This window comes from Hypanus sabinus, chromosome 6, assembly GCF_030144855.1.
Source record: "Hypanus sabinus isolate sHypSab1 chromosome 6, sHypSab1.hap1, whole genome shotgun sequence".
Classification (NCBI taxonomy): domain Eukaryota; kingdom Metazoa; phylum Chordata; class Chondrichthyes; order Myliobatiformes; family Dasyatidae; genus Hypanus; species Hypanus sabinus.
This window is the reverse complement of record NC_082711.1, coordinates 153,029,701-153,052,226: the sequence shown is the minus strand read 5'-3', so window position 1 is coordinate 153,052,226 and position 22,526 is coordinate 153,029,701. Positions and strand designations below refer to the sequence as shown.

The window sequence follows — 22,526 nt, the reverse complement described above, 5'->3', positions numbered from 1 at the left end:
GAGGGGAAATGGACAGTTGACATTTTGTGTTAAGACTTTCTGACTCAGATGGTATGCCTTGATCTAAAGCATCAAGTGCCAATTTCCATATACAAATGCTGTTTAATCCTCAGTTCTTCCAGCAGTTTGTTTTATTTATATATATATTTGTATTTTACTTTAAAGCTTTTGAGATGCTTTACATTTATATGCCACCTTCACCATCCTATCCACCTGTGCTGCTGCCTTCAGGCATCTTGAGGCTTTACACCAAGGTTTCAATTCCCCTACCATTCATTGTATATGTCCTACCCTTACTTGATTTCCACCTCACCCTCACCCTCAAATGCATCCCCTCACATTTAACAGGATAAAGTTCCATCTGCTGTTGCTCTGCTAAATTTACCAACTGATCAATGTCACTCTGTAGCCAAAGGCATAAGACTACCTTCCTCGCTATAAACAACACAAATTTTTTGTATTATTTGCAAACTCGCCAATCATACCTCCAACATTTGTCTAAATCAACCGTATACAGGTGGCCTCCGTTTTTCGAACATTTGCTTTACAACAGCTTGCTATTACAAAAGACCTACATTAGTACTTGATTTCACTAACCAAAGAGGATTTTCACTTTTATGAAAAAAAGACACCCGCTTTATATGTGTGTTTACCCCGAGAAAGACTACAATGACTGTGAAGCCTTGTGTGGGCAGTTGTGTGCGCATGTACGTATGTGCGATTTCTTTCTCCAAATCGATTTCAGCTCACTGTCTGCCTGCTTTTGATAAGGGAAACTACACCGTACATACAATATTTCTACTTTATATAGGCTGTATATTTATCATATCATTCCTGCTTTTACTACATGTTTGTATTATTTTAGGTTTCATGTGTTATTGGTATGATTTGGTAGGTTATTTTTTGGGTCTGGGAATGTTCAAAAAAATTTCCCGTATAAACTAATGGTAATTGCTTCTTTGCTTTACGACATTTTGGCTTACAAATGGTTCATTGGAATGCTCTACCTTTGGATAGTGGGGGAAACCTATACTCTATGTAATGACCAGCATGTATCCCAGCATTGATCAATGTGGTACATTGGTGGTCATAGTCTCTAAGCACAAAAACAACCCTTCACCATCTCCCCTTGTCTATTACCAAGCTAATTTTAGATCCAAGTTACCAACTTGCTGACCTTTTTGAACTTCCATGTGAGACTTTGTCAAGAGCTTTCCTGAAGTCCATGTAAGTCACAATCAGCTACACCTCATCAATAGTTAGTTCCTCTTCAAAAAAAAAAGCTCAGTTGAATTAATCAGATAGGATCTCCCCATCAGCAAATCCTTGGTGACTATCCTTGATCAGTCCCTTCCTTTCCGAATGTAGATTAAATAAATTTCACTTTGCCTCCTTGTGAACCTGAGCAATTAATCAAGATGAAATCAATGCTCATTCTGAGGAAGAGTTATTGATGATCCTTCAATAAATCAAATTGCCTTCTGTCTCTAGGGTGATTTTCTAAAAATAAATTTGAATCCATGGTTGTAACATGACATTTATTGGCATTATACAAAAAGTGATGATTAACTGTTACACTTTACAGGGGTTTCTTGTTTTTTTTCAATGTCTTGATTATACATGTAGTATATTGTACAGAAACAAGTAATTGCAAAACCTGGAAAATTAATGTGAGATAGTGACCAATTAAATTGTGCTTTTCATTTTGAAATTGAGCCCTGAGTTGTTGCAAGTTTTTTTTCATTGGTTTTTTTCCATTAAGTAATTTATGTTCCTCAACTTAATACAGGTCTTCTAGATGTATATGGATTTGAATCATTTCCACAGAATAACCTGGAGCAACTTTGCATTAACTATGCAAACGAGAAACTTCAGCAGCACTTTGTTGCACACTATCTTAAGGCACAGCAGGTAATTTGAGGCTTTGTTCTGGAGTAATCTTATCAAAGTGTAGTGCAGTTATCTTGCATGTATTTGATCTGATAGTTTGGTTTTCTGGAAATTAAAAATCTATGAATTAGCATAACTTTCTGGGAGAATTAAAGGATGTGTTGAACTTGTATCAGTTTTGTAGTTAAGGCAGAGAATAACCTGCTGTGATATTCTATTTTATTTTTTCTTAAAAATTTCTTTAAAACCTAGAGATATTGAAACCTATAAAAGCGAATGGATGTTAGGCCACCATGTTGGGATTACAATTTGAACAGAATTTTAGAAAGGCAGTCTAAATCCAGTAACCTTAGATCAATTTAATTTAGGTATTATTTGTGCAATTAAATCAATTGCTGGTAAGTGTAACTTTGCTAATTCTACACGAGTCACAGGAAAGTAGTGAGACACTGCCAGTAAGTGGCAAGTCAAACAATTTGCACAAACAGAATAAGGAGCTCAAGATTCATTCTCCACATTAACTGTCTCACCTCTTTCATATTTTGCTGTTCTATTCTTCAGGAGGAATATACCTCGGAGGGTTTAGAGTGGTCCTTTGTCAATTACCAAGATAACCAGAGGTGTTTGGATCTGATTGAAGGGAGTCCCACCAGCATATTCTCCCTTTTAAACGAGGTTGGTCATTTCTTCAACTTTTCTTTTGTTTGTGAGCATATGTTGAACCTTAACCACAGTTAAGTAGCAGTAGTTTGAGGTAATTGATTTTTCCCACAAGAAATTCGTGGTTTAAGGTAAAAATCTTTGTTTTCGAAGGGGGCATTGTAACGAGGCTTTATTTTGGGGCAAATTTAGTGAATCATCTACTTCCAATATATGATGGAAGTCTTCCTGAGCATATCACAGTTAAATTGAATTCAAAGCATTGCTGATTTATTAACTTTTCTCCCCAGTAGCTAATATCTGCCTCAACCATTAATTGTTTGTGTTCCTTTGTTCAAAATTAAAGTTTAATATCGTCCAGTAGTTGCTTCCAGATTTGCTATTTTTCTTTGATGTCTTGAGAAGTGTCCAGACAGCGGTTTTATCAGAACAAGTAGATCATATTTGTGTATGCAACTTGTACACGTAATGTAAGTTAATGCATTAATATAGAGTGAGTGAATGTGGCATTGCCAAGGGTGTATCTTTGAGATTAAATGTTAAATTGAGGTCCAGTTTTTTTAATAGGATGAATGTACGAAGCCTGGTGATTATTATTAGAGAAGTAGGATTTGCAAGTTGCTCTGGCTAACGTTTGTATATAGAAAATTATATAGGTCCTTTAGTTCAATTGAATGCCCATGTTCATGTTAACCATGAGATTCCTCACAATCCACTGTATTTCATCAACCTAATTTGCATTTTTTCAACTCGTAAACTTAACTAGTTCTTCTTAAATCTGTCTATGTACCTCAATTACTCCATTTTGGAACTGTTTCCACATTCTATCCAATCTCAGATGACAATAAAACATATATTTTAATTTTAGGACTTTTTGTATGCTCAAAATTGGTAGTCATGCTTTCTTTGCAATATCCGTATTTTAGAATAAACCACTGATAGAATTTTTTTCTGGGAACTTATGAAGGTTTTGAATGTGGAAGTTCAGTACACATTGTTTGCTTCTTGCTTCTATTGCTTTTTAATTCCTTTTGTTTCTGCATGTGGACAGTATTGGCTGGATGAAATTCTATCACTTTAGTTTTGTTTTCAGCATTTCTAGGGGACTAATGGCTCCCACAATGGACTGATGGAAACGTGGCAGAACTAGCATTATCTTCCCTGGAATGTAATTATCTTTTTTAAATTGGTTCTGCCTGCTTAATTGACATTGTTTATTTTGAAGTCTAAATTATTTTTATTATCACTATGCATTTAAATCATGGATACTGCAGAAAAATCAGCTATTTAGCACAATTTATATACCCCTTTTGGACCTAGATTTAGGGTTTGGTAGTAGAAGTTTTGAGGGGATCTGTCCGGAATGTAATGAGTATCTGGAGTGCACTGCTGGAGAGTGTGATGGAAGCAGTTGTTGATGGCATTAAGAGGTGTCCTGACAAACTACTGAGTTGCCTAACTTGTGGAAAATGAGATCAATACTAGATGGGGGCCCGTTGGTCAGTGTGGAAGTGGTGGGCTGAATGGCCTGTATGATGAGCTTCCACCAACTATACTTCCCCTAAAAGCCAGCCTAGCTTTTCCTAGAGTGTGTCCATATGAATTGCTTCAACTGCTATATGTGGAAGGACATTTCAAGTTCTTGCTTCTGGCTAAAAACAGTTCAACTTACTTTTCCAGGAATAAAGAGGATGTTTAAGTTTAAAGATTTTTTTTAGGTACCAACCTTACACTTCCCACATGGCAAAGGCCTTTCCAATATCTGACATACAAATTCTTTCGGTTCTCTTTTATTTCCATATTTTCCCAGTATCTTTGTTTTATTGTACAGTTACAAAAGTTGCCTTGAAACTATTTGAAGTCTTCCTCAGATTCCCTTCACCTCCACTGAATAAAGCATTCCACTAAGTGCTCATTGCTACAGCATCTTAAATACCTGATAATCATGGAAACCTGAATTTAATCATTGGCTCTTACTGGGCAAAATTAAAGTTTGAAACAATAAGTAATTGGCATGTCTTGCAAAATTTCCATCTGAGTTGAACAATTTAGAAGTAATAGTTAATCGTACTCTTGCATTTTGTATCTCTTGAGTGACTCATTGTTTTCCTGCTAATCCAAATCAGAAGTTTATTTATTTATTGACTTTCAGTGCTTAGTAGGTCCTTCTGGTCATTCAAGCACCCTCCCCCCCCCCCCAATTTATTTGTAGCCTAATCTTGGGACAAATTGCAATAACTAGTTAACCTTCCAACTGGTACAACTTTGGAACAAGGGAGGAAACCGGAGCACCTGGAAGAAACCCACGTGGTCACGAGGAAAACATACAAACTCCTTATAGGTACAGCAGGAATTGAACCCGGGTCACTGGTATTGCAAAGTGCTAGCCACTACACTACCGTGCTGCCCCATGGTTTTGTTTGTCATTCGTGTCATGGTGATGCAAGCGCAAAAGTAACAATATTGATTGCTTGTGTGTAACATTTTATAATCATTATTAATGGTTATACAAGTACAAAATATTTTTCTTGTATTTACTCACCACACAGAAAGAAGCCATTTAGCCCATAAAGTTTGTGTTGACTCAGAAAAATCTCATCTCCCCACTTATTTTCTCTCACATTTTTCAACTCTCTGCTGATTCTCTTGCTGCCTGCCCTGCTGGGTAATTTGAAGTAGCCAATGAACCTACGAACGACGACTTCTTTTAAGATGTGGGAGGAAACCAGAGCATCCAGGAGAAACACAGAGGAAATTTGCAGACTTCACATAGACAGCGCCTGAGTTTAGCATTGATCTTACATTGCTGGAGCTGTGAAGCAGTAGCACTACCTTCTACACATTGTGAAGTGGAACTAGTGCAAATTTTATGCTATAACTAATAATGTAAGCTTTGCAGAAATACACCCATTTTGTCTTTTGAAACTTGTATGGAGGTGTAACCTCCAGTAAATCTTAAGGTCGCTACTAAAATCAAACTTCATAGTTTTACATTAAATATGTAGTTTCACTTTCACTAACCTCGCGATTGACTGGCATCCAATCTGGGGGTGGGGGGATAGTCTCGTACTCTCAGTCACTTCACGCCACGGAAACCAGCATAAGCCGGCCTTATATGCTTATGAAGCTCGGGACAGACTTTAACTTAACTTTCACTGAAACTACACACAAAGCCAAGGTGAGAAGTTAAATACATGATTTTATGAAAGAATATGTTTGTGCCTTTTTGTTTGAGAAATGAAATAGATTTTCACTTTATTTCCTTTTTTTAAACTATCTTTTCACCTCCTCTAGATATTGTGCGATATCTGTCCAAACAGTTATGCTTATGGATCTCCTCTGATGTCCTGCATTTTGATTTCACTTGCAATTACTCTCTCTGTAGGAGAGCCGTCTTAATCGAAATTCAGATGAAAACCAATTCAAAACCCGCTTACAGACAGCTTTGGCAAATAATCATTGTTTGAGCTGGGATGTGTTCAGCAAGGTTCCAAGCTTCATTGTGGCTCATTATGCTGGAAAGGTCAAGTACCAGATTGAGGGAATGCTGGAAAAGAACAAGGTAAGAAGACTCAAAATTCAAGTGCATTTAATAAATCCTCAGTAAAAGACTCAACATTGTTATGTGAATATATTAGTCTATTTTGTGCTTGATTCTTGGCCCACTCCACCATCCTCTCCCATTTAGGTTCCACCTATCTGTCTTCCCCTTCCTCCTACTGCTGTATATTAGCTATCTTACTTCCTCTCACTCAGCCTGATGCAGGGTCTCAGTCCGAAAAGTCAGTTGCCTTCTTTTGCCTCCACGGATGCTGCTTAGTACTGATGCAGTGTTCAAAGGTTCATTTTATTATCCAAGTATACAACTGTACAATTCTTCAATTCTCCAGGTAGCCATGAAACCAAGAAAGAAAAGTAGCACGATATCAATGCCAAAATCCCACCTCCCGCAAAAGTAACCAACAGAAACAGAACAGGTACAACAACCCCCAAATCCCTCCTCTCTACAAAACAAAACAACCAAAACAGAACAGGTATATCACCCCCAAATCCCTCCTCCCCACAAAAAACGCAACAGAAACAGAAGAGGTACATCAACTCCCAAATCCCTCCACCCAAACAAAAACCAAGCAAAATGGATCAAGTACATCGACCTCCGTCTTGCACAAAAGAAAATTAAACAAAACGGATCAGGCAAATTGACTCCCAAATCCTCCTCCCTGCACAAAAAATACTAAGATGATCGGGTGGAAAAAAACACAATATAAATTTTTTTTCTTTCAGTTTTGCAGTGTTCTGGGGCAAGTAGATGTTTTGTCAAGAGTTTTTTGTAACTATCATATAGAAATCTGCCTGTTCTTTAATGTTCCTTGCTTTAGGATCCTGTACCACCAGAACTGGTGCAGTTGTTGCAGACATCCCAGGATGCCCTGCTGATGGAGCTATTTCCCATTGAAGAGAAAGAACACAATAACACTAAAGTTCAGAATAAAACATTTACTGTGGTCTCCAAATTTAAGGTTTGTTTGCATTTGCAGCTGCATTGCTGTGCCTATCATAGAAGTTGAAACCCATGTAGTTCGAGCCTGAAATGTTTTTGTCAATTTCTTCTGCAGGGTTCACTCGAAAGTCTCATGCATATTTTGAACAACACTACACCTCACTACATCAGATGCATCAAACCTAATATGGATTGCAAGCCCTTTCTTTTCAGATCAGAGGAGGTACAGTAATAGAATAAGAAAAATGTTTTGCATTACTGAAGAGGCAAGTCTTTTGTTGTTGGATCATTTTGTTGTAAAAGCTGTTTGGTACTTGCCACATTTTCTATTCAGAAGCTAGGTATTTAAACTTCATTTTGTATTCATGTGTAGAGAAAATTACGATTTTAACTTTCTTAGATTTGTTTTTACTGTTAGTAGTGAAGAGTTTTTGTTTACAATTCAATAGTTCTAAGGATTTGCAGTGGTTATTTTATTTTAGTCAATGGTTTAAAGTATTACTTGTGTACAATTTCCTGTAGTAAAGAACAGTTACTGACTATTCATATTGCAGCCAGATGAAAATTTGTCAAATGTTTATTATGTTTATTTTGAGATGAAAATATAAATTTGTTTATTGTTTCAGATTTTTACCCAGCTAGAAGCCTGTGGTTTAGTTGAAACAGTTAGCATAAGTGCAGCTGGGTTCCCCATTAGGTATGTTAGTCCATTATTAATCTGCACTTTAAAAAAATTTGGCTAGAGTAAATTATTGAGTGAAATATGGGACATTTATCTTATTTTAGTCTTTTGCTTATGACTAAACTGTAATAGAATATTAACTATAATAATTGAACCATTTACTCCTAATGAATAATGTAATTATACAAGTTGCATGCTTAAAAATGTATATACGCTGCCAGATACATTGGAAATTCTGATTTAATTTTATGCGTGGGAAAGTGTGTATTTATTTTGGCTTGGAATCAATAGTGACAGGTGTATGATCAGTGTTTTTGTTGCTGCATATGTTTACTAGTATTATTTTCTATCCAGAGTCCCATACCAGCATTTTCTGGAACGTTATGGACTTCTGGGAAAATACAGCCAAACTAATTTACAAAGTTTACCAAGCATTAATGGATGCTTTTTTACAAAAAAACCGAAAGGTTTGTCAAATCAGTTTTTAGTTTTACAACAGAGGAAGCTGTTGCATTAATGTTTTACTGATAATATAACCTGTTTCACAAAATTTTATTATAGACTTGTTAAATGTTAGCTTTGGTGCTAATACTATGTTTTGCAATGGATGCTATACTTTTAGGTGAACATTTTAATATTTCTTCTGTTTTCTGTCTCTTTCCAGCTTCTTTCAGTTTGACTCTTCACCAGTTCCTTCATTATCTTTTTGCTGTCTTCATCTTGCTAATTCACTCGACTTTGCACTGTTCTGCTCTCACATTCGGCAGCCTTAATGGAGATGCTACCACCATGGGAAATGGATATCGTTTGTCTTTGCAGGTGCACTATCAACAGATGGCAGCAGTGAGACACTGCAGTCCACTGTGCAGGACATTCTCACTAATGTATTAGCTGGACAAAGTGTATCATCGTTCCAGAATCCAGCTGTGAATGGGTTGTGTCACACAAAAGTGCACTGTGGCAAAACAAAATTGTTCATGACCCACAATATGGTAAGTTAAAATTATCTTGAGAGTCTTTCTCTGTTTTTAATTATCGAGTTGTATGGGAATAGGAAAGGCCAAGTAAATCCTCAAACTATCATACAGTGAAAATATGATGTATATTCCCATCATCATCTGAGTGTTTTGGTTAATTAGTCTTTGACTTGTAAAAGTGGTATTACTCTCACTGATAGTGAATATTCTTGAATTTGACTATTGTCAGAAAATTTTACACAAACTTCTCTTATGACAGGTCCAATTCTGATTTTAATATTGTATCTCCTTGACCTTTTCTCCCCCAATGGTACTGAAGATGCAATGAACATCGATTTATCTAACTTGCGGTAATTTTTCTCTTCCCTCTCCCCTTTTATTGTTCCCCATTCTGGCTTCCTCTTGCCCTTCTCGTATCCTCACTTACCTATCATCCCCCTTTGGTGTCCTGCATCTTCCTTTTCTCCATAGTCCATTCTCCTATCAGATTCCTCTTTCTTCGGCCCTTTACCTTTTCAGCCTATCACCTCCCAGCTTCTCACTTCATCTCCCTTCCCCCTCACTTAACTTCACCTATCACTTTCTAGCTTGTGCTCCTACCCCTCTCCCTCACAACCTTATTTAGCTTCCTTGCCCCTTCCTTTGCAGTCCTGATGAAGAGTCTCGGCCTGAAATGTTGACTCTTTATAGATGCTGCCTGACCCGCTGAGTCCCTCCAGCATTTTGTGTGTGAAGATACTTTGCTACTAAATCTACCAATTATTTGCAATATCCCCCCCCCCAAAAAAAAACTCAGTGAACTAGTTGTAACATTTTCTTTAATTTGAAGCTTAAAAGCCAGGTTTCTGTAATCTTTCCCTCAAAGCCCTGAAAATCTGGATCTTGCTAGTTATCCCCAGCAGTACTGATTAGTATTCAGCCATCGGATTTAGAGAAGATCTAATACTTCCATCCTGCATTGTCAAATTCACAATTTCAGACTTTTGGATTTGACCTTTTGAGGCATTTAATTCATTCAGATACTGGATTCCGTGCGGAATCTCAACCTGCAGAGACTGCCAAGCATTTACACCAGGGCTTCACATTCTTCATCCTTTTGCATATTAATAGCAATTGGAAGGTGAAGGAAAATACAGTAATTGGACTGTACGCATGGACAGATCAAATCAAATTACTAACCAGTTAGAGCAAGGGTTCCCAGCCTGGGTTCCACAGACCCCTCTTAATGGTATTGAACTATGGTATAAAAAAGGTTGTGAACCCTTGAATTAGAGGATGACTTCAGAGAATATACACAGGATGAATTCCTAAATTGGTATGTTGAAATACCATCTAAGGAACAGCTATTTTAGATCTAGTACTATGAAATGAGAAAGGGTAACTAATAATTGCCTTGTAAAGGGGCCCCTAGGAGAAGTTGACCATAGTGTGATAGAGTTTTACATTACAGCCATAAGTGATGTATTTCAATCTGAAGTCAAAGTTATTAATTAGAACAAGGCAAACTATGAATGATGATTGTGGTATTCTATATTAAAGGGTATGATGTGGTACAAGCAATGGCTAGTCTTTAAAGAAATTATTCACAATTTGCAGCAAATGTATATTGGTTTAAAGCAAAAAAACATTGCAGGAAAGTGGTGAGATGTATGTGTGAACTGCAGGAGAAATTAAAGCTGGTATTAATGAATAGGCTTAAAACGTTGCTAGAGAAAGAAGTAACCCACATGATTGGAACTATGGTAACATTTTAATATTTGGCTATGTGAGTAAATTGGTAACAAAATTTAGAAGTGAAATTCTGTATAAAGGAAAAGACCAAGTTCTCTTATAGATCCCTTACAAACAGGTGTGGGTGAATTTATAATGAACAATGAGAAAATGGTAATAGAATTTAAATAATTTTATTTCTGTCTTCATGAGAAAAATTCAGTACAAATGAAGTGAAGAATCACTTACCAGAGAAGTTAATGAGCCTGAAAATAGAGTTCCCAAGGATTTACATACATCCCAGTGTTTTATGGCTTTAGAAATAGTGCATGTTCTGGTTATGATTTTCCAAAATTCTATGGATTCTGGATTAGAGAATAACAAATGTGAGATTATTTAGGAAAAGTAGGAAAGGCTGGTTGGAAAGGCAGGAATTAATCAGAGTTGGTGTACTTTCTTATGGAGCAATCATGTCTGATTAATTTGATTGAATTTTTTTTTTTGAAGCACTAAGTCTATTGATTGGGATAGTACAATTGATACAGTCCACATCAATTTAAGTAAGGTCCCACATGGGGTACTGATGCAGAAGGCGGGATCCAGAGCAAGTTGGCAAATTGGATTCAAAACTGGCTGAGTAATAGGAAGCATAGTATGCTCATGGGGCTATAACCAGTTGTATGATATGGGAATTGGTGCTGGGGCCCTTACTGTTTGTTAATACACTAATGATTTGTATACTAATGATGGAGTTGTGACTAACAAAATTGCAGATGACATGAAATGTCATAGTAAGGATGATGTAACTTCACTAGAGATAGTGCAGAAAAAATTCACTAGGATCTTGTCTGGGATGGAACATCCAAAATGGATAGGCCATGATGAAATGGTGGAGTAGACTTGACGGGCCAAATGGCCTAATTCTGCTCCTATATTTTATGGTCTTATTTATCATGAGAGACCAGATAGGCTGTATTCAGGTTTTTTTGACAATGGATACTGAGGAGGTACTTCAGAGTAAATTAATTAACAAAGTACATATGTCGCCATATACTACCCTGAGTGTCATTTTCAAAAACCAAAACAACAAGTAAATAAATAATATTGAGAGTATGTGTTAGAGCCCTTTAAAACAAGTCCATAGGTTGTGGAATCAGTTCACTGTTGGGGTGAATGTTATCCTCTGTGATTCAGGAGCCTGATGGTTGAGTGGTAATAGCTGGACCTAACCTGCTGCTGTGGGACCTCAGACTCCATACTGCCTTCCTGATGGAAGCAGCAAAAAGAGCATGACCTGGATAGTAGGGGCCCTTGATGACGTATGCTGCCTTCCTGAGCCAGCGCTCCTTGTAAATGTGTTCAATGGTGGGGAGGGTTTAAGCTGCGATGGACTGGGTTGTATCCACTACTTTTTGCATGCTTTTCCATTCAAGGGCATTGGTGTTTCCATACCAGTCTGTGATGCAACCAGTCGGTATATTCTCCACCCCATATCTATAGAAGATGACATGTGGAATCTTTGTTAACTTCTTTTAAAAAAAAGTAGAGGTGCTGCTGTGCCTTTTTTGTAATGGCACTTGTGTGCTGGACCTAGGACAGATCCTCTGAGGAATTTAAAGTTACTCACCCTCTCCACCTCTGATCCTTTGATGAGGACTGGCTCATGGACCTCTGGTTTCCTCCTCCTAAAGTCAATAATCAGCTCCTTGGTCTTGCTGACGTTGACTGAGAGGATGTTGCTGTGGCTCCATTCAGCCAGATTTTCAATCTCCCTCCTATATGTTGATTCATCACTACATTTGATTTGGCCAACAACAGTGTTGTGTTGGCAGACAAATTGGAGCGGATTCAAGTTGCTCCTCAGGCTGGAGTTGGTAGAGATGTACAGATTACTGAGGGGCTTGCATAGGGTAGATGGTGCAAAAAACTTCCCCATAGCAGATGTATCTAAAACTAGAGGGCATAACTTTAGGATAAAGGGTAGAATTGTTCTGAAGAAGAGGGCAGTTGGAATCTGAAACACAAAGCTTGCATATGTGGAGAAGAGCAGTACCATTGTAAAAATTTAAGAATCTAAACAAGCACTCAATTTTCCAAGGCACCTTGAGTGTCATAATATGATTTGAGCATATTAATTAGCATGGATTTTAAAGTAAGGAAATCATGTTTGACGAATAGTATTTACCAGATACTTTTTAGAGGATGTTTCTGGTAAAATAGGAAAGGACCAGGACTATAGTATGAAGTGTATTTGGATTTTTGGAAGGCTTTAAGGTCCCACACAGCTTAATAGGTAAGGTTATACAATAATGAATTAGGAGCAATATATGAATATGAATTTAGTGTTAACAGAAAACAAAATGTAGGAATTAATGAGTCTATTGGCTAGCAGACTGTGACTCATGGGGATTGCAGCCTTTTTGCAATCTATATTAAGGATTTGGCTAATGTCATTATTTCCAAGTTTATTGATGACTCAAATGTAAGTGGAAGTATGAGTAGAGATGAAAATGCAATGAGACGTGGTTAAGAACATGGCAGATAGAGTTTGAGTATCCACTTGAATCATAAAAACAAGTTTTAAAGACTAAAGAATAGTTTTATTTGTCACACGTACATTGAAACACATAATGAAATGTGTCATTTGTGTCAATGACCAACATGGTCAGAGGATGTGCTGGGTGAAGCCTGCAACTATTGCCATGCTCCCAGTGGCCAACATAGCATGACCATGACATACCTACCCTAATCTGTGTGTTTTCAGAATATGGGAGGAAAACGGGGCACACAGAAGAAAGCCATGCACTTTAAATGAGAGATTGAGAATTGTTCATGTTCAATGGGACCTGGATGCCCTCGTATACAAGTCACTGAAAATTGCAGGTCAAGCAAAGCAAAAATGTCTAATTGCATGTTGCTTAAAAACTTGATTGAAACAGTAAATATGTTGTGCTATAATTATAAAGGGTCTTGGTGAGAGCATTCCTGAAATATAATTTAATTTTGATCTACTTACTTAAAAAAGAACACACTTCTGATTTAGGACGTGTAGCAAAGATTCACCAAACTTTTCCTAACATAGTAGGTTTGTCATTTGAAGACAGATTGAGTAGAGTAGTCAGTTGTGTTTTGAAAGTTTAGAAAAATAAATGAACTGAATGAATCGTGCTAAATTGTAGGATGTTTACCTTGGCTAAGTAGTCAAAACAGTGGATCACAGCAAATCTTAAGGATTATATCATCCAAAGTACTTTGGAAGTCTGGTCACTAATTTCATTCAAGATAAAGTTTGTTGGTTGAGGGAATAAAAGGATTTGGGGAAAGGGTAGAAAATTTGTGCTGAAGTAGATAAGCCATGGTCTTATGAATATTGAAGCAGGCTACACCTGATTTCTCGTATTCATATGTTTGAAAAAGATTAGGAGGCTAAAGGAAGGCCAAGTTTTTGACTAATTATATTGGTTTGTATTGATGTGTTCTAAACTTTGATTGCTTTCATTTTACTAAGTTTATTTTCAAAAGCTTTTCAATATTTCTGAACTCCGATGGTCTGTAAATGTAGGGGCAGGCAGTGATCCTTGGAAAGAAGTCTAGCAAGTTGGTGTCTAGAACTGTTCACTGACTTTCAGACATGAGCTACACACACAAAATGCTGGAGGGACTCAGCAGGCCAGGTTACATCAATGGAAAGGAGTATAGTTGACGTTTTGGGCAGAGACCCTTCAGCAGAGGTCCTGATTGAAATTCATTTATCACCATTTTATCACCTACTTAACATACACTGGTCTGGTACATTCTCAAGTATGCTGTATACGTGTTGCTGCAAAGCATAAACAGCCTTATGTTGTCCACTATTACTGCAAACATCTGTTGTGCCAAGACATAGGCACAACTGAGTCTGGTTTGCTTTTTGAAGTGAAAATTTGCTGCTTGGTATTTGGATCCGGAGCTGGATCAGGACAATGATTTGGTATGGGGTAGAGTTAAGGGTTAGTGGTTAGTTGTTGGGAGGAGTTGGAGTTTAGGGAGGTGGTGAATAAACAAACCCTTCACCTTCTGAAAGGTTAAATATTACTGGTATCCCTTTTTAGCTTGAACTGCTTGAAAGTGCAAGACTTCAAACACTTTCCAATAAGGCACTTTGTATTCAACATAGCTGGCGTAAATACTGCCAGAGAAAATTAGCACGATTGAGACGAGCTGCAACCATCATTCAAGCAGGTAAGCATTCTTTCCTTATTGCTCAACTGGATAAGAGTTGTAAAGATAAATTCTTTATTTAGGAAATTAATGTGCAGATACATGACTAGGTACAGAATAAAGTTTTAAAAAACTAACATTTAAATCTAAAGTAACTACAGAAAATGTTAGAAATATTCTGTTGGTAGCATTTATAGACAGCAAGTGAGTGGGGGGGGAAGAGAGGAAAAAAACAGCACTTAATATTTTAGGAGGTCAAAGGCCTTTCACCAGCAATTTGAAAAAGTAGAAAACAAACTGGTTTTGAGCTGGAGAGAAGGGGAAGAGAGTAAGGGTGGAAAGGTCAGGCAGAATTTCTGATGGGGTGGAGACCATGAGAGACTGATGTAAATAGAGGTGTTGGTGCTGGCTCAGAGAACATGATAAAGGCTTATCACAGCTGATCTGTCCAGAGGGACGTATAACTAAAGGAAGATGAATGGGGATAAAAAAAAAACGAGGGGGGGAAATAGTGCTGACATCGTGATGTGCAACAATGTAGTTGCTTGAATTCCAAAACCAAAGAATTCTGGAACTACCCAGTCAGTGGAACAGGCAGGACCTGAACTGAGAGGGGAAAAACTCAATGTTACAAACTGATATCCTTTTATTATGGAATGTCCCAGTACAAACTAAGTACGAGTATTGAGTCCCAAAGTTGTCGGGCACTAATCAGAAGATGAAGTTCTGCTCCTTGAACTTGGACTTCACTGGAGCAGTGAAAGAGGCAAAAGACCGAGAGAATTGGGTGATGAATTAAAGTAAAAAGTCAATGGAAGTTTGGGGTCACCTTTGCAAACTGAATGGAGATGCTCTGTAAAGTGGTGATTTATTCTTGGTTGTGTGTGTTGTGAGCAACAAATGCCATACACTAAACTGGAGGAAGTAGATGTGTATTGCTGTTTCACTGAGATTATTGTCTCTACTCAAAAAAAAAGCTTGAGAAAAGCAGAGAAAGCCCACAAGAATGTAAAGTTATCTTTTTTCACTTTTTAATTAGCAATTTGGTTAAGTATATTTATATTGTTGATCTATGATCACAAAATGTGCAACTTCTATAAAAAGGAAAATGGAAGCAGTTAGAGGCCATTAAGCCTCATAGACCTGGGCTGGTGTTCAGATAGCTTTTTGACAATTTGTCCCTCTCACTTCCAACTCATACTCCTTGATCTCCTTACCTAGTTAAAAGGCAGTAAGTAGTCTTCAAGAGGAGAGTTCCTGATAGTCCATTTGATCATAAAATATTTCTCACATTTTTCACACCTCTTTGACTTCATTCTCATTTTAAGGTTAAGTTATCATTCTGCATTCCCTTTGTAGGAGAGAGTCTTTTTATCTAGCCTTCCTAATACTAATTTCTCTTTTAAACACTTGAGGTATTGTATAATGTAATCTTCTAAACACGAGGGTTACAAGTCCAAGATTATGCAAGCAGTTATCATAAATTAACATATTAAAATGAGTATCTTTCTGATCAATCTGCACTTTAATCTCTCCAAAGCCATTATATTGTTTCTAAATTGCAAAGTACATAATTAAAATATAGTGCTTCTGGGACTCTAACCAACATTCTCCTGCAACTGAAGGATAACTTAATCCCTTTGTCTTTTAATTCCTCTTGATCTTTAAAATTTTTATTCCTGTGCATTAGTATATAATAGTATGTGTGCATGCCATTTAAATCCCATTGATCTTTGGCAATTCGTAGTGTCTTATTGCAGGTGGCGGTATACCAAAAGGAGGTATAAGGTGTTCCTTCCCTCCACTAGCCTGCAGGTCACCCTTTTGTAAGGTGTAGTACCTCTTAGTGCACCCTCCTCCCCCAATCAGGGTCACGTGAAGCCATGGGAGCAGGTAGAGGATAGTCTTTTTAGCAGCTGATGCGTATCACAAGTTCTGGTTATGCAACCACAGATGTCAAACAAACTCTGAAAGATATTGATAATGGCTGGGATCACCCATCTTGTAAAGATGCTGCCCAGAAGAAGGCAATGGCAAACCACTTGTGTAGAAAAATTTGCCGAGACCAATCATGGTCATGGAAAGACCATGATGGCCTACGTCATAGAACATGGCACATAATGGATGAATGAGTGCCTTATCAATATATTTTCTTAAATGCTTTGTACATCTTGTTCTAATATAGCTGACTTACTAGTTCCTCGTATTATGCTCCATGTGCCACAATTCTATTTCTGCCTCTTTGTAACCAGTTATCTCTTTATGTTGGTTAATACTTGGATATGCAACTCTTGATATAATTGGTTGTACATTGTGACTTCACTCCTGTCTCCTATCCATCAAGCAATTCACAGTCTTACAACACGACTTGCTCTTCACAAATTTTTGAATGTGTAAGAAAGCGTCCTGATGGGGGATTACACTCCATTTGTAATATTTGCGATTCCTTCATCCTTTAAGTAGAGGCACGCTACTTTCGATTTTCCAATTCAAAGGCAAATTTTCAAAAACTTAAGTTTCAGAAGGTTAATACTGCTACTTTCTCACACACTTTTAGTAACTGGGCTGGAAAGCATTAGGCTCCAGAAAACCTGAAGGATTGCTAAATTGTACCATGTTTAATACTGCATTAGTGGTTGTTGGTCGCTCTATAAATCTGATGTCCATATTCACTAGTTTTAATATCATTCTTTTCTGACCATTATATCAAATGGTAAACAGAAACATTACTTGCATAGTACATACTGGTTTTTGGAATTTAAAGTGACAAAGCTCCAACCCTTCAGAGCAAAATGACAAGCAAGACAACCCTTAATAGATTTGTAATGCAGTTATATCCCTTGCCTCCTCTACCCTCAATTCAAATTTAATTTTTATTTTTTTCTCTTCACTAGTTCTTCAGTTCTGATTTTAAGCTGTGTCTACTAAGCCTGATCATTCCTAAATTCTATTAATTATAATGTTTTGACTAGAACCCAAACATCAAGGTTCACAACTTCTGGTCAGTCCATCTTCAGCATGCTGGGAATCTGAAGAAATGTCATGCATAGAACATCCATTGGCTCTTGATTTACTCTTAATATTCATTTAAGTAAAGTAATGGTGAATGTTTTTCATCTTTTATTTAGTTAGAACATTGGTTGAAAATTTAAAGAAAGATCTTATGCTCCTTTCACTTGTAGGCTCATGGCAAAATAGGACCTCTAAAATTGACAATGGAATTTTTAATAGCCTTCTCTAAACAAAAATCAGATTATTGCTAATAGTGCATTCAAACAAACTGTAGAATTTCACTCAGCAGTTTTGCACAACGCTATTGTCTATTCTTTTCATACTATATAGCAATTAGATCGTGGTTGACCAGACGATGGATTAAGAAACTACATCATTCTGCCATGGTGCTACAAAGAGCATGGAAAGCCCGGAAGGTGAGTTAAATTTTTGAACTTGAAAAGTACTCCAAAAGCATAATACTAGTGAAAACCATTCCTTGATTTGACTTGCAATTATTAAGATATTAAATTGATAAACACATTTTAAAATATTTATATAAGACATAGGAGCAGAATTAGGCCATTTGGCCCATCAAGTCTGCTCCACCATTCAATCATGACTGATCCTCTTCTTCCTTCCTTCCTCAGCCCCACTCCCTGGCCTTCTCCCCGTAACCCTTGCTGTGTCCAGTCAAGAACCTATCAATCTCCACCTTAAATACACCCAATGACCTGGCCTGTGAAAATTTATTCCACAAATTCACCACCCTCTAAAGAAATTTCTCCACATCTGTTTTAAATTGACACCCCTCTATCCTGAGGCTGTGCCCTCTTGACCTAGACTCCACCAACATGGGAAACATCCTTTCCACATCTACTCTGTCTAGGCCTTTCAATATTCGAAAGGTTTCAATGAGATCCCCCCCCCCCCTCATCCTTCTGAATTCAGTGAGTACAGACCAAGAGCCATCAAACGTTCCTCGTATGATAACCCTTTCATTCATGGGCTCGTGTTTGTGAACCTCCTCTGGACCCTCTCCAATGCCAGCACATCTTTTGTTAGAAAAAGAGCCCAAAACTGTTCACAATACTCAAAGTGAGGCCTCACCAGTGCCTGCTGACATTGCATTTGTCTTCCTCACCACTGACTCAACCTGCAAGTTAACCTTTAGGGTGTTCTGCAGAAGGACTCTCAAGTCCCTTTGCATCTTAGATTTTTGGATTTTCTCCCCGTTTAGAAAATAATCTGCATATTTATTTCTGCTACCAAAGTGCATGATCATGTATTTTCCAACATGGTACTTTATTTGCCACTTCCTAATCTGTCCTAAGTCCTTATGCAGCCCTCCTGTTTCCCCATACTACTTGCCCATCTACCAATCTTCATATCATCTGCAAACTTGACAACAAAGCCATCTATTCCGTCATTGAAATCATTGATATATGCATAAAAAGCAGTCCAAACACCAACCCTTCAGAACGCCACTAGTCACTGGCAGCCAACCAGAAAAGGATCCTTTTATTCCCACTCAATCAGCCTCTTACCAATTAGCCAATGCTCTAACCATGCCAGTAACTTTGCTGTAATACCATGGGCTCCTAACTTGGTAAGCAGCCTCAATCGTGGCACCTTATCAAATGCCTTTTGAAAATCCAGATGTACAGCATCCATTGCATCCCCTTTATCTATCCTACTTGTAATCTCCTCAAAGAATTCCACCAGGTTCATCATGCAAGATTTTCCCTTAAGGAAACCATGCTGACTTTGTCCTATCTTGTCTGATGTCACCAAGTACTCCATCACTTCATCCTTAACAATTGACTCCATCTTCCCAACCACTGAAGTCAGGCTAACTGGTCTGTAATTTCCTTTCTGCTGCCTCTTTCCTTTCTTAAAAGAGTGGAGTGACATTTGCTATTTCCCAGTCTTCTGGAACAAAACCAGAATTCACTGATTTTTGAAAGATCATTGCTAATGCCTCCACAATCTCAACCGCTACTTTTTCAGAACCATAGCGTGCAGTTCATGTGGTCCAGGTGATTTGTGTATCTTTGGTTCTTTCAGCTTTTTGAGCACCTTCTCCCTCTTAACAGTAATTGCATTCACTTCTCTTCCCTCACACCCTTCAATACCTGGAACACTGCTAGTGTCTTCCACAGAGCAAAATATTCATTTAATTCATCTGCCATCTCCTTGTCCCCCATTATTAGTTCTCTGGCCTCATTTTCTAGTGGTTCTATATCCACTCTCCTCTCACTTTTATCTTTTATATACTTAAAAAGCTTTTTCTATCCACCTTGATATTGTTTGCTAGCTTGCTTTCATGTTTCATCTTCTCCCTCCTAATGATTATTCTAATAATTCCCTCCTAACTGTTTTCTGTAGGTTTTTTAAAACTTCCCAATCCTCTACCTTCCAGCTAAGTTTTGAGATGTTGTACTGGTAAAAAAAGTAAAGATAGCGTGCAGTCAGATTATCAGAAAGGGCAGACGATGACAGGAAAAAACTGCAGCCAGCAAGGTGAGTATCAGTGCATTAGGGATACAGTATCAAAAAGGGTAGCAAATACAGTACTCAAAGTGTTATATCTCAATGCAGAGTGTAAGAAATAAGGTGAATGATCTTGTTGCACTTTTACAAATTGTTAAGTACGATGTTGCTGCCATCACCGGCATCGTGACTGAAGGATCACGTAGATGGGAGCTGAATGTCCAAGGTTACACGTTATATCGGAGGGATAGGAAGGTAGGTAGAGGGGGTGGCGTGGCTCTGCTGGTAGAGAATGGCATCAAATCAGTAGAAAGATGTGACATAGACTTGGAAGATGTTGAATCCTTGTGGGTTGAGTTAAGAAACTGCAAGGGTAAAAGGACCTTGATGGCAGTTATATACAGGCCTTCAAGCAGTAGCTAGGATGTGGACTGCAGATTACATTGGGAAATAGAAAAGCTGTGTCAAAAGGGCAATGTCATGATAGTCATGGGTGATTTTAACATGCAGGTAGATCGGGAAAATCAGGTTGGTAATGGATTCAGAGAGTGTATTTGCTGAATGCTTACAAGATGGCCTTTAACAGCAGTTTTTTCACTGGGCCTACTAATAGATCAGCTAAATTGGACAGAGTATTACGTAACGAACTGGAGAGTCTTTTACTTTTACATTAGCTTTGACATCCCTTGTCAGCCATCGTTGTACTATTTTGCCATGTGAGTATTCCTTTGTTTTTAGAATACATCTATTCTGCACCTTCCTCATTTTTCCCAGAAACTCAAGTTATTGCTGCTCTACTGTCTTCCCTGCCAGCATCTTCTTCCAATTTACTTTGGCCAGCTCCTCTCTCATACCACTGTAATTTCCATTACTCCACTGAAATACCGCTATGTAAGAGTTTACTTTCTCCCTATTAAATTTCAATCATATTGTGATCACTGTCTCCTAAGGGTTTGTTTACCTTAAGCTCCCTAATCATCTCCAGTTCGTTACATAACACTCTGTCCAATTTAGCTGATCTATTAGTAGGCCCAATGAAAAAACTGCTGTTAAAGGCCATCTTGTAAGCATTCAGCAAATACACTCTCTGAATCCATTACCAACCTGATTTTCCCGATCTACCTGCAAGTTAAAACCACCCATGACTATCATGACATTGCCCTTTTGACACAGCTTTTCTATTTCCCATTGTAATCTGCAGTCCACATCCTAGCTACTGCTTGAAGGCCTGTATATAACTGCCATCAAGGTCCTTTTACCCTTGCAGTTTCTTAACTCAACCCACAAGGATTCAACATCTTCCAAGTCTATGTCACATCTTTCTACTGATTTGATGCCATTCTCTACCAGCAGAGCCACGCCACCCCCTCTACCTACCTTCCTATCCCTCCGATATAACGTGTAACCTTGGACATTCAGCTCCCATCTACGTGATCCTTCAGTCACGATGCCGGTGATGGCAGCAACATCGTACTTAACAATTTGTAAAAGTGCAACAAGATCATTCACCTTATTTCTTACACTCTGCATTGAGATATAACACTTTGAGTACTGTATTTGCTACCCTTTTTGATACTGTATCCCTAATGCACTGATACTCACCTTGCTGGCTGCAGTTTTGTCCTGTCATCGTCTGCCCTTTCTGATAATCTGACTGCACGCTATCTTTACTTTTTTTACCATCCGTCCTACCCTGAGTCCCATCACTCCAGTACCACCCCACCCCCTGCCAAATTAGTTTAAACCTTACCCAAAAGCTCTAACAAACCTGCCCATGAGAATATTGGTCCCTCTTGGGTTCAGGTGCAGTTTGTGTACAAGCCATACCTCCCCCAAAAGAGATGAACCCAATGAACCAAGAACCTGAAGCCCTTCCCCCTGCACCAGCTTCTCAGCCACGCATTTATCCGCCAAATCATCTTGTTTTTACACTTAATGATGCATGGCACAGGCAGTAATCCAGAAATTACTGTCCTAGAGGCCCTGTTTCTCAGCTTTCTGCCTAGCTCTCTAAATTCTCTCTTCAGGACCTCATTGTTTGTCCTTTCTATGTAATTGATACCAATATGTACCAAGACATTTGGCTGCTCTCCCTCCCTCTCAAATGCTGTGGACACGATCCCTGACCCTGACACCTGGGAGTGCAACATACCATCTGGGTGTCCCATGCATATCCATGGAATCTCCTGTTTGTTCCTCTGACTATTGAGTCCCATAGAAGCATAGGACACTACAGCACAGTACAGGCCCTTCAGCCCTCCATGTTGTGCCGACCCATATAATCCTTAAAAAAAAAGTACTAAACCCACACTGCCCCATAACCTTCCATTTTTCTTTCATCCATGTGCCTGTCCAAGAGGTTCTTAAATCCCCTAATGTTTTAGCCTCCACCACCATCCCTGGCAAGTCATTCCAGGCACTC

The 22,526-nt window shown here is 38.2% G+C and overlaps 1 protein-coding gene across 2 annotated transcripts in view; it reads left to right on the top strand.

Moving 5' to 3' along the window:
* LOC132395962 (unconventional myosin-XIX) overlaps positions 1-22,526 on the top strand; it is a 54,394-nt gene that overhangs the window by 18,466 nt on the left and 13,402 nt on the right. For both annotated transcript variants that reach the window (XM_059973201.1, XM_059973200.1), the window contains 10 exons: positions 1,790-1,911; positions 2,452-2,565; positions 5,936-6,112; positions 6,930-7,070; positions 7,167-7,274; positions 7,678-7,748; positions 8,088-8,200; positions 8,553-8,725; positions 14,512-14,641; positions 17,963-18,048. In XM_059973201.1, the coding sequence (XP_059829184.1) occupies positions 1,790-1,911; positions 2,452-2,565; positions 5,936-6,112; positions 6,930-7,070; positions 7,167-7,274; positions 7,678-7,748; positions 8,088-8,200; positions 8,553-8,725; positions 14,512-14,641; positions 17,963-18,048 (1,235 nt within the window). The remainder of the gene's footprint in view (positions 1-1,789; positions 1,912-2,451; positions 2,566-5,935; positions 6,113-6,929; positions 7,071-7,166; positions 7,275-7,677; positions 7,749-8,087; positions 8,201-8,552; positions 8,726-14,511; positions 14,642-17,962; positions 18,049-22,526) is intronic.